Source organism: Eurypyga helias, unplaced genomic scaffold (assembly GCF_000690775.1).
Source record: "Eurypyga helias isolate BGI_N326 unplaced genomic scaffold, ASM69077v1 scaffold6180, whole genome shotgun sequence".
Classification (NCBI taxonomy): domain Eukaryota; kingdom Metazoa; phylum Chordata; class Aves; order Eurypygiformes; family Eurypygidae; genus Eurypyga; species Eurypyga helias.
Window position 1 is genome coordinate 1 of NW_010225058.1, and position 17194 is coordinate 17194.

The 17194-nt window shown below is 49.5% G+C and overlaps 1 protein-coding gene across 1 annotated transcript in view; it reads left to right on the forward strand.

Moving 5' to 3' along the window:
- Positions 1 to 1313: 1313 nt before the first annotated feature.
- The window catches only part of LOC104506837 (glycerol-3-phosphate dehydrogenase, mitochondrial-like), a gene marked incomplete at its 3' end in the record, with an annotated part of 23915 nt that continues 8034 nt past the window's right edge, over positions 1314 to 17194 (forward strand). The window contains exons 1-6 of the mRNA XM_010147928.1: positions 1314 to 1338; positions 1987 to 2114; positions 4443 to 4614; positions 7629 to 7753; positions 8737 to 8834; positions 9681 to 9844. Of these exons, the coding sequence (XP_010146230.1) occupies positions 1314 to 1338; positions 1987 to 2114; positions 4443 to 4614; positions 7629 to 7753; positions 8737 to 8834; positions 9681 to 9844 (712 nt within the window). The remainder of the gene's footprint in view (positions 1339 to 1986; positions 2115 to 4442; positions 4615 to 7628; positions 7754 to 8736; positions 8835 to 9680; positions 9845 to 17194) is intronic.

Here is a 17194-nt window from a genome sequence, read left to right on the forward strand (position 1 = left end):
GGGGCTTTGAGGTCCCTCCCAACCCGCTGTGTGGTAAGTGGGTTAGCACTAGATATGATGTGGGCATTCTCTGATGTGCCAGGTTTGAATTGGAAACCACTAATAATTTCGAACCCCCCCCACCCCATTGAAGGAAAAAGCACTCCTTTGTTGTGGGGCTGTAAGGGATTGCTGTCATTTCCTGACTGACCCCAGCAGACAATCCTCATTTTGGTGTGTCCATGCATTGCTGGTCAGTAGAATTGCTCACGAAGGTGAATCCGGTTGAGTCTGATGATATGATAATGCACCAGGGCCTGCTTTTGGGTGTTTTAATTACTTCCTCTTTGTCCTTTTTTGAAATGAGTGAGGATGATGAATTTGACTCTGCAAAACCTTCCTGGAGATTTACATTAGCAAATTAACAAGAATGCTTGCGTACGGATTACTAGATCACTTTATAACTTCATGATTGAATTCAGACTGCCACACTGAATTTCCTCTCGCTCAGAGTGTAATCAAGCCCATTCAAGGAACTCTTGCCTGAGAAATTGTAGATATAAACAGCAATTGCTTATTTCAGTAAACATACTTGTTCACTGCCAAACTAATCACGTTCCTGCAGATGGGATCCCTCTGCGCAGCTTTTCTTCGCGCTCGCGCTTAATTGACAGCACGATGAATCATATCTGTATCAATTCCTCGCGCGCTAATCGCGCCGCGTGCGTTTCCGCGCTAATCTCGGCGCTCTCCTCTGCCAGCGGCTCTCTGCCTGGCGCTCCCGTCTGCTGCGCAGGCCGTCCGTCCTGCGTAACCCCTCTGAAAACCAGACAGCAGCAGTAAAGCCCAGCGGGTACCAGTAGCTCTCGAGCTGTGAGCTTTGTTTTCCCTGCGTGCCCTCGTTCCCCTGAAGCTGTGCGCTGTGAAAAGAGCCCCTGGAGCGGGCAGCGAAGTGCAAAACTGATTCTAGGGTGGAGATTTCCACTTTTTTTAAGGTTTTTAGAAAGTTGAGTGTATGTAGCTGAACTTTTGGGGCTCAACCAAAACACATGTAAGGCTAAGCCGTGGGTGCTTTTGATCTGGGTTTCCTTCTCGTCCCTGTTCAGGGGTATTTCGGGAAGTTGGCATCAGCTGCCTGCTGTGCTCGGCAGTGCCGCAGCACCAAAAAGCGCGCTCCGTGCAAGAGCTTACCGGGGGAAGAGCAGAGACCGCGTGGGAAGCCGGGCAGTAACCCTGGCTGCGCAGCCCGGCACCCTGCAGCGTTGTCACGGCCCTCAGGTATTCGAGAGGGAAAAACCCTCCGTGTGCTGCCTCCCCGGCCCCTTCCCGAGGGGATGCCCGTGTGGCGCCGTGCCGGAGGTGGGCAGGGGTCCCGTAGACCCCTGCAGAAACCCGTATGCCTCTGAGGGCTGCAGTAGGTTAACGAGCGTCTAATGAGGAGACCTCTTGTTACTGTGCGTCCGTGAGGTGACAGAGCCCAGGGTGCCTGGGCGCTTCGTGCCGAGCTGAGCCGTGCCCCGGCGCTGCCCGGCCTGGAGGTGACCCCAGCAGGAACCACGAGCGCTGTGCTCTGGACAAATCAGTGGTTCTACTGCAGCTTTTGCCAGACTTTGGTTGTTTTAAGTCTTTATTCTGGGGAAGACATAAATCCTTACAGTGAAGTGAAGCACTCTGGTCCAGCTCTCCTGATGGATTGAGTTGTAACAGGCGTGCAGCGAAAGCGGTTGCTGCTCTCCTGAGTAACTTGCATTACAGTCAATATAATCCATGATTACAGGATGAACTTGATCATTAATTATCTTTGGAATACGCACTTCCTTTAGACGTGTACTGGACTTTATTTTCAGCAGCACACCAGCCACAGGAACAGTGAGAAATAACGCGTGTCGATCGTAGCTCTGCCAAAGAACGAGCAGATAATTTTGGACAAAAGTGTTTAGGCTGTATGCAGCGTATAATCCGAGTTGAGGCTTCTTGTGCGTGGCTGGACGGGCCCTCTGTTTACAGCGGGCGCGTTGCAAGGGTCGCTTTCAGCTTTAAGGCGCGAGGTCCGCTCCCGTCCCGCGGCGCGTGTGCACCGGTGGTGGCAGGCGACGGAGATACCTCTGGTCAGGCCAGCTCTTCTGCTGCGGCAGGTAAATATTCCCGAGGCGAGGGCTGGGGAAGGGGGCTGGAGTTCCTAAGAGCTGGAGGTGGGTTACACTAGCGGGCAGCTTGGCAGCGGTCTGGGAGTGGATATCTGGGAAACTCGCCCCGTGGGCTGGGTGAGCATGGAACAGCGCGGTGCGTGTGCTGGTGTGTCTGTGGGACTGGGCTTAGGAGCTGTGTCTGTGCCCGTCGTAACTGGCTGTTAACAGTGCAATAGGCTGTGGGGTTACAGAAATAGCAGCTTGTCTAATTCAGCTTATTCAGGGAATGTTTGGAAGTATAAACTCAAATGGAAGCTTCCTTGCAGAGGTTGGAAAGAGATTAGACAGATAGATGGGTTTAGTATGAAAGTAGTAGTTTGTGTTTTGTCGCTTGAGTGGGAATTAGGCAGAATTTGCTTTCTAGGAGGTCTGGACACCAGCTGTTTTAGGTCAGTTAAAGCTGCCGTTTGCACTGAAGACTGGTTTATGCTCAGACCTTAGACTGTAGCATTTAAACAGGCTTTTCTTCCGTCAGAAGTGTTGATAATTTTCAGTAAACTCTGAAAACGTTAATTCGTAATTTCCTGTTGGTTTATTTTGATCCCTTCTGAGGCAGCCAGTTAGTCCTGGTCTCCTTGTCTGCGTAGTGTTGGCCTTAATTTGTTTTCTCATCCGTATTTCAAATCAGAGGGGGCTGAAGCAGTTCCTTGGAAGTGCTCGGTGCCCCTAAACCCCTCCTCTCAGCAAACGGAATTCGGGTCACCGGACCCTGGTTATTTCTGAAGGAGCTGGCTCAGGCGATGGTCTGTCGTGGGGGGGGCTGCTGCCGAGCTGGGGTGTGCTGGGGTGTTCTGGCTCGGTGGTCCGTACCTCAACGACCCTTCTCGTATGGCACTGCGGGTGCTTCGTCTGCCAGGGACGCTTGCGTACGAGGGATTGCTCTCGTGTGGGAAAGATGGGCCCTTTGGGGCTTAAAAAATGGCAGTGAGATCCACTTGATTTTGTGCGGAATGAGGGACAATGGTGAATGAAGAAAATTTGGGAGAACTGCTGGCACAAAAAGCAGAGGTGGAGCAGAAAGCAAGGAGAGACAGCAGGTGTGACTTCTGGGGTCTCACACCCTGGTGAACTGTGAGAGTAACACCGATCCCTGCCTACAGCCCACGGTGTCTGCGGTCAGTGTGGGGAGTGTGAACCCCTCCTGTGGCACTGGGACCTCCCATCAGTGTTTGCGCTGTGTGACCAGGGTGTGGGGACCCCCGCAGCTGTGAAGGGTTTCAGAATTCACTTAAACTAACGGCAGCTAAGAGAGCCTTCAGAGGCTGCTTAAAACCTTCACTTGCACACCGCGGGCCGTCGTAGCTGGCGGAGCGTGTCAGCCTTCCTCACCACCGTCGCGAAGTGAAGAGCAGCACTGGCGGGTGGAGTATCGGGGTGCTGGAGACCTCAAAGCCCTTCCGGTGAAATCTGAACTTCTCTGGAAACCGCCACGTCATCAAGTTTTGTCACGTTGAAGAGAAGTCGTGTTTTAGCATGCTGTAGGATATAAATCTTTTATAAAATTTTTAAAGAGGATGTGGAAATAGTGTTTGGCTGGTGTTGAAGTGTACTGTGTTTGACAGTAAACCACATCGGTCTGATCATGCGGGAGCTTAGATTAATGCCACTGTACAGGAAATCAATTGGTGGATATGAAATGTACATTCATCTGTAAGTCCTTTGCTTCGATGGGTTTTTTGAGGGAGAGTTGAGAGCCTCAACAGGCATCTGTTTATTAACAAACTTCCCAAGCTTCCTGTAATGTCTGCCATAGCGGAAGACTTTTCCTAGATATAAGTAACATAGGTGGTAGCACTTGAGTACGGCATCATTTAAACGGAAAAAGAGAGATGGAGATGGGACATCAGGAAGGAATTCTTCCCGCAGAGGGTGGGGAGGCACTGGGACAGGTTGCCCAGAGAAGCTGTGGATGCCCCATCCCTGGGAGTGTCCAAGGCCAGGCTGGATGAGGCTTGGAGCACCCTGGGCTATGGAAGGTGTCCCTGCCCATGGCAGGGGGTGGGGCTGGGGGGGCTTTAAGGTCCCTGCCCACCCAAACCGTTCGTGGTTCTGTGATTATATGGCAGTAGGCAGATGAAGCACACGTGTGCTAACCCTTCATGGTGTTAGTAGTGTTTGTTGCTCCGTGATGTTTTAATACAATATTATTATTAAACATGGGTCAAGTGATTGGGAACATCAGAGTTTATCTTTCCGGTTATAGAAATGCTGTGATTAGGGGGTGTGTGTACACCATAAGTACAGATCCTCATGAGTTGGTTTTAACCTTTGTAGGGTGCCTTTGTGCATGTTCAGGCTGCAGAAGCTGTGACTGTGCCAATAAAGGACCGTTTCCCCACGAGAGAAGAGCAGATTCTGGCGCTGCAAACCACAGGCGAGTTTGATGTCCTTGTTATCGGCGGAGGAGCAACAGGATGTGGCTGCGCTTTAGATGCTGTCACTAGAGGTAAGGCCTGGGAATTCTGTTGTGTTCTTGTTCTTGGATTACATGGCTTATAATGAATTCATCAGGTTGGCTTTTCAGAAGTGCTTGAAGGTAGAGGGGGTGTACTCTGCATGCCTGGCTATAAAGCTTTCTTCTGTTCTCAGAAGTGAAAATGAGCTCAAAGAAGAGAATAATTGCATTTTGCTGTTTCAGCAGAGTCTGTTATTCTCCAGGTGCTTGTATGCAGTTCTCTAACAGACCTGCTTGCTGGATGCTCTTGGATGGACTTCTCGTTCTCTGTTGCTCCTTACTGGGTTCATCTGTAGTCAGTCACATTGCCCTGGTTGGTGCAGGAGAGTATCTCCAGAGAGCAGGCTGCACTTGCACAGCGCTTTCAGCAACTGTTTTGAGAGGGCCAAGCGTGAATTCTGAAGGAGTGGCTCAGTGTCTCCCCACTCTCATTCCTTATAACAGGAGATATCCACAGCTTCTGCTGAGGCATTGTAGCTGCGTAGTACACTGCAGGTTTGAGAGGTCTGTTGGGATTTGCAGTCAAAGGTACCAGCACCCTTCAGTCTGAAGGTACATTCAGATCTGTGCTCAGGTTTCCGCTCTTTTGGGGGATTAGCTGTGAAACTGGGTTACACTGCCACTGGCAGTTGCAGAATTGATGTTAACTTTATGTGTAGACTCATTTTACCTTGAGCTCTCTGTAAATTGAGTTTAAGCGTAATGCTTTTTCCCTGAGCTGTGCAGGAGGCTGAGAACGTGTGAGGTGACAGTCGGTTGTTGCCCTGGAGATGTGCAGATGTTGCCCCGTAGCTCATGAGGTTGGTCAGATGGGGGAAAAGCTCTGCTGAGAGGGTGAAAAAGCAGGATGCTCCTGGCCACTCGGTGTCACCTGCCTCACTCAGTAACCAGCAAATTGGCCAGCAAGTTCTAACAAATTTGACAGTTCCCAGAGTGAATAGATCATTTTACAAGTTTAATGAAAGTAGGTCTTCAGGCGCAGAGATGGTATGCAGGGGTACTGTTTCTGCAGGAGGGGCTGTAGCATCAACTCCTGTTCTGTTAAGTGCTCTCTTCCCCCAGAATATCATCATTTTATCCAAAAAGCTCTGTAAAAGGTTTGTGAGAGAAGCTTCTCTTGGAATGTGTTCTCTCAGCTGTTATTTTCAGTACGATTGGCCAAGAGAGAGAACCAACCTTCCTTAGTTTCTGTGTTTGTAGACCTTGTTTCTGCATTTGGAGTGAAAATAAATAAATAACCCCCCCCAGTAAAACGCAGTAGGTGGACCTGAAGTTCTTCAGGTTCTTTAACCTGTAGGTATACCTCAGAAATAAGAGACAAAACCTGACTCCAGGAGTGTTTTGTAGCTTGATTTTTGAAACAACTTGTCTGGAAGGTGTAGGAATTCTGAAATGGATAAAGCGGGAAGGGCTGCACCACTAGTAGGTACACACCAACTCAGATCTGGTTGTTAACGGGGATCTTTGCACTTCTGCTACATTGTGGTAGCAGATGCAGTTGTGAAGTATACAGAAATTGTTACAGGTGATCTCTGCTTATCCTGTTACTGGGTATTCTGGTTACATCAGTAGATTTCTGAAGTGTGAAATATTCCTAGGCATTTGGTTAATGACTTGAGTATTGTTGTTGTTCATTCATGGAACTTGCTCTTTTCCACTTATGTGAAAAGCAAAATTTGTTGTTGTTTGATACATCTTCACCAAATTATTTCTGATGGTATCCATTAATCTTCAGTCACATCTGACAAAAATAAATTACTCTGATCTTTGGAAGTTACCAGTAATAATTAGATATTTTTTTAAGGACACAAAAGTTTCGGGAGACCAGTGGATGTTAAAATGTATTTTCACCAACCAAACCCATGAAGCGCCCCTCAAAGGCAAAGGGAGGATGCAGGGGGTGACTTCTAACAATGCTCTTCTTGGGTGAGCGTCGTCACGGTGTTGCTGTTGGCTTTGGGAGCGTCTTTATTTTAATTCACTTGCCTTGCCTGCCTAAGTTTAAAATTCTGCCGGTGATGGAGGGGTCTGCTAACTGCTGCAACACAGCTTGTCCTTCCACATGTGTGTCCTTGGCCTTGGCTGAGTTTACTTACGCGCACAGTAAGCTGCGGATGGACTTAACTTCTCTGTCGCTGCACTTCCTAGGTAGGCAAGTGGGAGCGTCTTTATTTTAATTCACTTGCCTTGCCTGCCTAAGTTTAAAATTCTGCCGGTGATGGAGGGGTCTGCTAACTGCTGCAACACAGCTTGTCCTTCCACATGTGTGTCCTTGGCCTTGGCTGAGTTTACTTACGCGCACAGTAAGCTGCGGATGGACTTAACTTCTCTGTCGCTGCACTTCCTAGGTAGGCAAGCTGGTAACTTGTGTGTGTCCTTGGTCTTGGCTGGGTTTACTTACGCGCACAGTAAGCTCTCTTTCGCTGCACTTCCTAGGTAGGCAAGCTGGTACCTTTTGTATTGAGCCTCGTTAGAGAACAGTTTCGTGGTTACGCAGGATGCTGTGCGTGTGCGTCGCGTTCGCTGGCGAGCGTGCCCGTGGCTGGCTCCGCTCTGGCTGTGGGCACCTCTGAAGCAGCCTGAGTAGCCACCAAATGCCAGATGCCTGCCTCTCTGGTCTGCTCTTTGAACTGTCGGTGTCACAGGTTTAGAGTGCTCTGCTGCAAAGAGTTAAAGGTATTCATGAAAACACTCTGTTCTGCCATGAATACGGACCGTAATTCGCTTGAGGGAGCGTGGCCCCTATAATGTACTGTAATGCCTTTCTATTGTGAAATACCCAGGTTTTAATGTGCTTCTGTTTAAGTTCTGTTTTGACTTTTCCCTTAGGAAGGAGGCTAAAATTTTTCATTACAATATAGACGGTGCACTACACTTTGAATACAAATTTATCCATGTACAGAGTAATTTTTCTTGCGATTGTCTCTACCCTAGAGAAGTGTCTTTAATGAATTACATACAAATTGTGTAATTTAAGAAGTTAATTTGGTTTTCTGGTAACACAGGACTAAAAACAGCCCTTCTAGAAAGAGATGATTTCTCATCGGGGACCAGCAGCAGGAGCACTAAATTGATCCATGGTGGAGTGAGATATCTTCAGAAGGCCATCATGAAGTTGGATTTTGAGCAGGTAATTGTTTATGCTGGTTGTTAAGCAAAAATTGCTAGTAGACACTTCCCTTATCCCAATTATAGCCCAGGCTCCTTTTTATTTTTTCAGTACTTGACTTTATTCCACAGCCACTGCAGACAAAGCTGCTTCTCCAGTTGCGCTTCCCAGACCAGGGGAGCCGGTGCTGCTGCCGGTTGCTCATCTCTGCTGTGGTCAGTCCAGCTGCCCTACCTGGTGGGCTCTGCGTATGTTTTGAGGAAGGCAGGCCGAGTCCGGGCTGGCTTCAGGATAAAAAGAGCTTCCCATCCGTCATGATCAGAATTTGGGGGAGGGAGTGGTTGTCCTGTTTATTTTGGAATGGGGAAAGAAAATATGGTGAGTGATTAGATATAAATGCTTTTATGTATTCTTGTGTTGGTGGAAGCGTGATGTTCTTGGTTTGAGAAATTGATTTGTTTCTCGTTGAAACCTCTCTAAGGTAGAGTGTGTTTCCGTGGTTATAATGCTGCTACGGAAACGGCGACTTCGTGAGGGAAAATACACCCAGCGTGCAGTTACCCAGCTGTAGAAATCAGCCTTCCTTCCTGCCAGAGGAGAACTCCGTATTGATTCCTGTCGATCGATCTGGAGAGGAACGCTCCTGCGTTCGCACGCAGAGTTAGCGCGGGATTTAACTGTGGGGATCGCGCAGGAGCTGTGCCGTGGGAGGGCTTCCAGCCCTCCTGAAGTGCCTCCTGCCCGTAGTTAGGGGTAACGCCGCTCACTGCCCTTGGCATTCAGATGAAGAATTATCTGAACACCAAAATGAAACTAGTGAAACTTAATTTTCTAACACTTCTCTTAACTTCTGAATTTTTCAGCCAATCTCGGTGTGGGTTTTTTTTTTTTTTGAAAGAACAGTAAAAATTACACAAGGTACCTGCTTTGATAAACTCCTGACTGCTGCACGTGGGGACCAAACGGAGCAACTTGGGGTTCACGTGTACACTTCTGTTTTTCAGTACAGGATGGTGAAAGAAGCCCTCGAGGAGCGTGCGAATCTGCTTGAAATCGCCCCTCACCTCTCGGCTCCTTTGCCGATAATGCTGCCTGTTTACAAGTAAGCTCTGCCCTGCTCTCTCCTCTGCCCTCGCTTTCGACAAGCGGGCCGTTGCCCTGGAGTAGCTTCCAGGTGCCTCTTCCCAAGCCTGTCTTTAATCCTCTCCCAGGCTTCGTGGCTCATGAGTTGGGGCGGTGTAGAAGCACGGGATTGTCAGCGGCACCGAGCAGCCGTCGCTGCTAGCCAGGAACACATCCTGGGCTTCAGCTGCTCCGTGCGTTTCTGCCACGCCGGACGAGGGGAGTTTACGGCTGGAATGTTCCCAGGATGTTTGCCGTTTTTCCCAGCACATCCTTCTCTTCAGCACACGCTCTCGTAGCGACCTGAGCGATGTGCTGTGTGGTCCCTACACCCTCCGGCGCTCGGTGCAGTCGCCTTCCCGGCACGTGGCAGTTGGGTGTTGAGAGAACTGTTTGCTTCTTGTATGAGAGAGACTTGAAGTGATTTGGGTTGGGTTTGCAGGTCTGTGAGAACAGGTACTCCCTGTAACAGGCTCCTTAGAGCAGCGAGTTTTGGCTGGATGATCTTAATGCATGCTCTTAGCCCTGCCCTAGTAGAAGGGGCTTGTGATAGCTGGAGCTCAGGGGTCAGCTGCACTTGCTTGGTCCCGTTGGGGCAGGTGGCGTTAGTTGAGATGTGCATTGGAGGGGCCCTTCCAGCGTGCACACGCAGCCTGGTTCTTCCCTCAGCACACACGTCGTGGTTTAACTGTGGTGCCGTGACTGCGCGATGGCACAAAGCGAAGCTGCTGCGATCCAACACCCTGTCTTCCTTGACACGTTCCGCATTACAGTGACGGTGTGCAGGCACTTCTTTCGCCTCACGGGGCATGTTTTCTCCCTGCAGGTGGTGGCAGTTGCCGTACTACTGGTTTGGAATAAAGCTGTACGACATCGTGGCCGGAAGTCAGTGTCTGAAAAGCAGTTACGTCCTTAGCAAGGCACGAGCCTTGGAGCTCTTTCCGATGCTGCGCAAAGACGAGCTTGTTGGAGCTATTGTCTACTACGACGGTATGTTGCCTCTCTTCGTTACTGCTTGGGCTGTGCTTTTGGGGGGCTGAGGGGGAACGCACACACACAACTGCAGGTCACGTGCGTTGACCTTCCAGAGGGAAGAAGGCCACCTTGAAGTCGACTCCACTTGCGTCGTAAGCATTGATTTGGTAGATGAATTAAGTTTTTTGTGGCAGTAACTTGCAGGATGTAGGAAAAAATACATAAGGAGTTTTCTTGGCTTGTAGGGTTAGTGGTAGGTGAAAACATTCTAGTGGCGTGGTGGTTCCCCGCAACTTTCCGGCCGCGCGTGACTCTGCCGTGCGCCTCTCGGGCAGAACGCTTGTGAGGTGTAAGTCAAGAAAGCGTCGTCCTTCCCGTGATGTTGAATGGTTTGCTGTGGTGCTTCCACCCTGCAAATAACTTCAAATCCACCCAGCTGACCTGGCTGTGGGTTGGATGCGGCCTGGTTCCGTCGCTTGTGGTATCGCCCGTCGGACTGGTCGCTCCGCAAAGACAGCGCTCGCTGTAATTATAGTAAAATCCTCGAGAATGCTAGGAGTCATGAGTGGTTTCTGTTAAAACCCCTTTAAATCAAGGGTTATAAATTCACGAGAGGAAAAATGCCTCCAGCTCGAGTTGTTTAATGTATTCTATCAGCTTGGTCTGGGTATGTTTGTGTATAACACTCAGACACTGATTCTCTGTGAGTGGGAGAAAATAAAGACACTTTCTGCAGGTCTTTTGACGTCCATTCAAAATAGAATGACTTAATAGAACTCACTGCAGCTGGCTGGAAGTAGCAATTTTCCCATTCAGAGTGTTGATGTGTATTCGTGTTCGGAAGGAGAGTCGTTCTCGTCCGTAACGCAGGAAGGGGTGAGCCCCTTGGCCTGGCCCTGGGCAGCAAGTCAGCGCTGAGTCCCCGGCAGCGCGCCGTGGGCCGCGGAGCGACTGCCAAGCCAAGGATTTCTTAGCTCTGTCCCTTCCGTCTGTGCAGACGCACAAGGGGATCTGAAACAAAATTGGTGCAGGTTTACTTCTCCTTGGCAAATGGCTTCCTAGAAACGTTCCTTGTCTGGAATATTTGTGTTTGTGCTGATGGACAGGTGTCTCGAGCCGTATCCAAGCTGCTGTGTCTCTGCTTGCGGATGTCATGTGAAGCTGGGGGGGACTTTCCCAAGGGCAGGGAGTGACAGGACAAGGGATAACAGGTTTAAACGGAAAGAGGGAGATGGAGATGGGACATCAGGAAGGAATTCTTCCTACAGAGGGTGGGAGCACTGGGACAGGTTGCCCAAAGAAGCTGTGGATGCCCCATCCCTGGGAGTGTCCAAGGCCAGGCTGGATGAGGCTTGGAGCACCCTGGGCTATGGAAGGTGTCCCTGCCCATGGCAGGGGGCGGCACTGGGGGGGCTTTAAGGTCTTTAAGGTCCCTTCTTACCCAAACCATTCGTGGTTCTAAGTTACATCCCCAAACTGTCAGAACTTCACCTTTTTAAAAAATAGTGAACTCCTGTGAATTCCCAACGCGGGAAGCTCGCTGCTTAAGCCGGGGTGCCGGGGGTTCTGCCTTGGTGGCTCCATGCGCTTGGTTATGGTGGCATTTCTAGAATAGGGCGTGTTTTTTCCTTGCATCAGACTTTTACACTGTTTCATGGTGTGTTTTTAATTAGGTTGGTGTTCCCCCTTCTCCAGTCCTCTTCCAGGACAGAAAGTTTTGGTAAAACTGTGGTGGGGCTGCCGGGTAATGCTGACTGCCAGGTGTGTCCAGGATAGGGCACAAAGCATCGGCTGAGCCCTCCAAAGGGCGCGTGGCTGAAACACGGCTTCACTTCACTAGTGCTGCAGTTCTAGTTCATTTTTACCTGAAGCTGTAGTTTCTGACCTTTTGGCAGCCGGAAAGGTCTTCACACAAAGTTGATTATAAAGGTAGTTCTTTTCCCTTTGTAGAACCGCATTTACACTATTCATCAGCTTATCAATAGGGGCTTTTTACTGGGGAGAAGTGGGAGGGACTCCCGAAACACACTGGCTTCAGATAGTATTTACGAGGCTTCTGGCAAAAGCACGCGTTGATAATTGCAAGCTGTCTCATGCAGAGCCCAGTAGAACGAACAAAATTATATGTATGTGTAGGATGAGGCTTAAAGGATGGATGTGACTTTTACCTCTCTGACAGAGACTGCATCTTCTCTGGCTGATTTTTAAGATCTAAAGGTATTAAGAGGTTTAGAAGCAAAATTTGTCATGGGACGATGTGGTGATTTTGTGTACTGTAGCAAGAGCTGCTGTAAATAGCATACCTAGAAGTAATCCAGACTTATGTTGTCATTATCATATGCTGTCCCTCAGACTGCTGCAAGGGATCCCAGGAGCGTGCAAGGAGAACGAAGTGGCTCTCTTAACTGTAATTACACTTCTCATAAGAGCACTGTAACTTGAAATCTATTTATAATCTATTGAAGGTTTTTCTGATTAAATAGATAGTTTGGCTGTATCATAGCTGTTTACTGCTCCAGCACTCTAAAAATACACGTTTACCGTCCTTAAAATCAGCCGTCAAGTTTCTTGGGCGAATAATTGCCTTAAACTGTGTTGCCGTGAACGAAACTTCAGCCCCACGAACCGTGTGAGTCTTCTGCTGGCAACCCCCTGTGCAGCAGCCGGCTGCTCAGCTGCACGGCTGAGATGTCTCCGAGGGCTCTGGTGCCTTCCCAAGCAGTGGGCAGCCAACCCTGCAATTCCCAAGCGATCCCATCCGACCGCTCTGCGGATGGGAACCAAAGGAGTGTCAGCTGGAGGAGAAGGGAAATGTGTGCAGTAATGGAAGAGCAGTTTAGTGGGCAGGAGGGTTGAGCAGCCTGTTTACCCGTACAAGCTGCGTAGTCGGGTGGCTGGCAGAGACTTGGCAGCTGTCCTTCGGGGGAACGGCCGCCACGCTGGCGGGGCTCGGGCTGATGTGGTGGGGAGATCAAAAATAGACGGGAAGTTTCGCTGCCAGTGACACTGCTGCTTCACACCAGTGTGTCTGGCTGATCTGGCTTTTCTTACAAGGCTGCAGCTTGGTTATCCACATCTTAATGCAGAATTCAAGGAAATGCCGTTTTGCAGTGAAGAATTTTAAGAATTCTCAAAGCTTCACCAAACCTGGAAGAAAAGCCTTTCTGAAGGACTGACGCCGCAAATTACTAAGTTCATAATACACGTTTGGGTGCTTTTGGGGCTGCACCTAATCCAGAATAAAAACTTCCCAACTACAGTGTTAATTTGTAACACGCCCCGTTCCAGAATTAGATTTTGTGTGTAGTGACCCCTCTGTAGGGCAGCCCGTGGGGGAGACGCCTCACGCCGTGGTGTGACATGTTAATTATTGTATTGTGATCAGTTCACCTGTGTGCTGCCCACAGGAAATCTGGGTTAAGTCATCACGTTTCAGCAAGCACACTTTGGATCTTGTGCATTACTGCACTCAAACTTTAATGGTATACTTTCACGCCCGAAATCTGGAGGAACAGAGGACAAAAGGCAAAGGGAATTGAACCTAAATTAGGGAAGGGGGTGATAAGGTTGAATTCTCAGAGAAGTAAGAGGAGTTGAAGGATTAGTCGTAAAATAGAGCATTAAATAATGGAGGGAAAATATATATATGTGTGTGCGTGTGTCTTCAAGTGGGTCATATCTTTATCTTCTCTGTCCATCCCTTCTGTCTCCCCTAAATAACGGATAAATAAGTTGGCCTTTTGGGAATGACATGTCTTAGCTGATTGTGTATGTGCAGTTAAACATGCCTTTGTGCTTTCTTGCCTTTCTCCCATCCCGTCTCGCGTCCTTCTTGGTACCTGTAGTTGTTAACGGCACGCACTAGCCGCGTCTCGCTGTTGGGCACGTTGGTCGCCCCCACCAAGGGAAAAACTGAAACTATCCTTTTATCTTTTTCTGATACAGGCACGTGCCCACTTATGCCTTACTGGTGGCAACATTCTCTTCCAGAGAAAGATCAGGAGTGCTCTTTGCCTTGTAATTGTTGATCAGACCAGTGGCGTGCCAAATAATCCATTATTCATGAGGATGTTGTGTTCTGCAGTGCCGCTGTGGTCGTCTTAATTACGTTTAAAAAATGGTTTATACAGGCACAGATAATGATAAAACAAGAAGGTACATTATAAATGTTGGAAGCACCAGCAAGAGCAAATCACAGATTGACCAGAGGCTATTCTTGCTCCGTCTCGGCATCAGCAAACCAGAGCATATGTTGGATGTTAGCCTGGGTGTACACAACGTGTCCTATTTATTCAAGGTTTTCTTTGAAGCCACAACTTACAAGTTTGTTTCTTAGGGGTACATGTCAGACTTCATTTAGCATTTGTTGGTATTAGGATACTCCTGAATAGCAAAAAGGCAACATTTTGGGGGAAGAACGTGGCTGCTATCTGAGCAGTGATCTGTCAGTTCCACTTAGGTGGCTCAAGGAAGACTGGAGGGAAGGCACTGTGGAGGAGCGGGGCTGCGATCTCAAGCATAGGCAGAATTATTTTAAAGCACTCTAAACGGAAGAATTAATCTCCATTTAAATTATACGTAGTTCATTATGTTAAGAACTGGGAAAAACATTAAAGCAGAGTTCCAGCTGGCCAGAATATTTCAATTTATGGTGTTTAGAAATTCCAAGTGGCACGGTTCTTTGTAGGATGCATTGTTTTTCTGTCTAGGTCTCTGTGTTCCCATATTTTGCCTTGCAAGATGAGCCTTTAGGAGTGTAAGCAAAGCTTGTGTTCTGGAATCAGTCATGAATTTGGGGTTTTGAGGATTTGTTGACCCTGCTCCTTGAATTGGGTGCTGTTTTCTGACAGCATGTACTGCTGCTGTGGCTGTTTGGGCACGGCAAGGTGTGTGGTTGTTGGGTGCCTTGTTCTACACGTTTCCAGTATACTTGCAGCGACGTAACTGCCGGCTCTTTTATTTTTTGCCTTCTCAGTATTTTTATATATGTTCTCTCCTGAAATATTGAATATGGAGGCTATTTAGAGGGAGAAGAAGCAGCTTTGGCAGGGGATTTAGCTTTCCTTGTTTACAGCAAACCCCAGGAGAAATTCTTCGCAGGCACACGCGCACAGACACACATACCCACAAAAATCAATGCAAAAGAGTAGGGCATTCATTAAGCTGTCAAAAATGGAATAAATGCTGCTTTTTATTTAGGCTCTTGTAGCTGTTTCTCCTACTATTTGAGTGTGTCCTGAATTATGAAATGTTATAGCTTTATAATTCATGTTTGACAAATGAATATTTTGAGACTGTTGAGCTGTAATAGGGGTATTACCCGTTTGCAGATGCAGACAACTGGCCGACGTGTTTCTTCCTTCCCTGGCTAGAAAAATTCCAGGCAGTTTGTCACTACAAGACTTTCTCTAGGTGAAGTGCACGGCTGGGCCATATTTCTGGGTATTTCAGGACTGACGCTGGCTGGGCGAAAGAAGCCTTGCGGCACGCTAACCATGGGCATAACCTGGAAAGTGCTGCGCCTGTTCTCCATATCCCGTTGATTTCAAACGCCTTTTGTCCCGTGTTGTGTGTGAAATCCGGAAGGCAACCGGCTCGGGAAGGCAACACCGGCTGCCTCTAGTGGAACGCCTGTAAAGTGAGATGCGGGTCTCCGCTGAAGCTGGGGAAGCGACGGTGTCCTTCCTTGCTGGCATTAGCGTGGACACTGGTGGGGAGGATGGAGGAAGCACGATCCGTTCTGCACGCTGCTTCCCAACGCTCTGGTAGACCCCGCTGGGTGTCGGCGCCGCTCGGCGCACGGTGGCTCCGTGCTTTATCCGCCGGAGCTCCCTCACCGTTTTCAGAAGGATAAAATCAATAGCCTAAAACGGCTCCCGCCCCCTTACCCCAAAAGGGTGCAGCCGCGCAGGCGTCCCTGCCGGCACGGCCCTTCGCCCCTAACAAAAGGGACCTCCGCTTCCCGTGGCTGGAGGCGTCCTTCCCAAAAGCATGCCGACGATAACTGCGTCTCCTGCTGTACCTGTAACAATTTAATTGTGTAAGTCAGCCCAGTCAAGCATCCCCAGCTCATGACTGGGAGACATGAAATTCATTGTCATTATTGTCCCTGTCATTTTGGATCATTATATCCTGCTGCAGAATTTTCCTCACTCCAGTGCTTTCTTACCTCCAGGAAGCAGGGATTATGGCTGAGGTTGGGGTGGGGGCAGGACTGTGAACTACATTTACCTCAGGGGAGCCACAGATTAAATTGGCTTTGCTCTCTGACTTGCTGGATTCGTCTGTTTGTACGCTGTGGGTTTAAGGTTGGGAATGATGAATATTCTAGTGAATTCTGTGCCTTCTCTCTTTTCCTTTTTTTCAGTGCTCGTATAAGCAAAGGCTGGGGTTTGTGTCCCTTAAGAAGTGAACGGGGAATAATTCTTCAGGTCATGCTACCTAAAAGATTTAAGGTTATTCCTGAGCAAGACGACGTTATTTGCACGTCGTGCTGCAAACATCGAGCGTTCCCCGGTGTGTCGTGGCTTTTAGGGGAAAGACTCCACCGGAGCGTGAAACGCTGCTGTAATTTATCCGTGTGTGAACCCATTAGTTAGTATGTACACTGCTCCACGTTGTAGGGATGTGTATGTGGTGGGAAAAGGGGTTATGGGATGCCTGTACATCTCGCTGCTCCTTCCCCTGCTGCGGTGGCCGTACCATGGCCTCCAGGGCCGGAGCAGGCCCGATCCTCGGGAAGGGCTGGATTCATCTTCCTCGCTGCGCTCCTCCTCTCTCGTCAGCAGAGCTCACCTCGCCCAGGCATCCTGGCCTGTTCCTGTGTCCGTTTGTGCACTGGGCTTCTCTGGGTTCGGGGAGAATGGTCAGATGCTGCTGCTGGACTTCTCCATCGGATGGGGTGGATCCCTCCATCTGCCTGCTCGGTGCACGGGTCCCCTCCAGCTGGCACCCCAGTGCCCGTCCCAGCTGCTGGTGGCATTCCGCGTTATCCCTGGGAGCCGTGCTGCCTCGCTCCAGCTCTGGCACAGCAGCCCATCCTTCCTGGGGCTGCTTGGCCCTGGCTGCTCTCCGCAGATCGGCGTCCCGCCCGTGGAACGCCGCATCCGTCACATCACTCGCTGCTTCGTTTAGGCTTGAAAAAAGAGGGTGAGCAAGGCAAAGTTGGCCTCGGATTGAAGCGTGCCCCAAGCCAAGGCTGCTGGCGGGCGTGGGGAGCAGTAGTCGGCTCTCCTGCCGCGCGGGGATGCGGTACGCTGGGTCGACACCGTCGCGTCTCTTCCGGGCGCGGTGGCGCGGCCGCAGCGAGCCCGCCGTGGCAGCTGTTCGCGGTGACGTTTTAGCACGGTTTCCGTTAACCGGCAG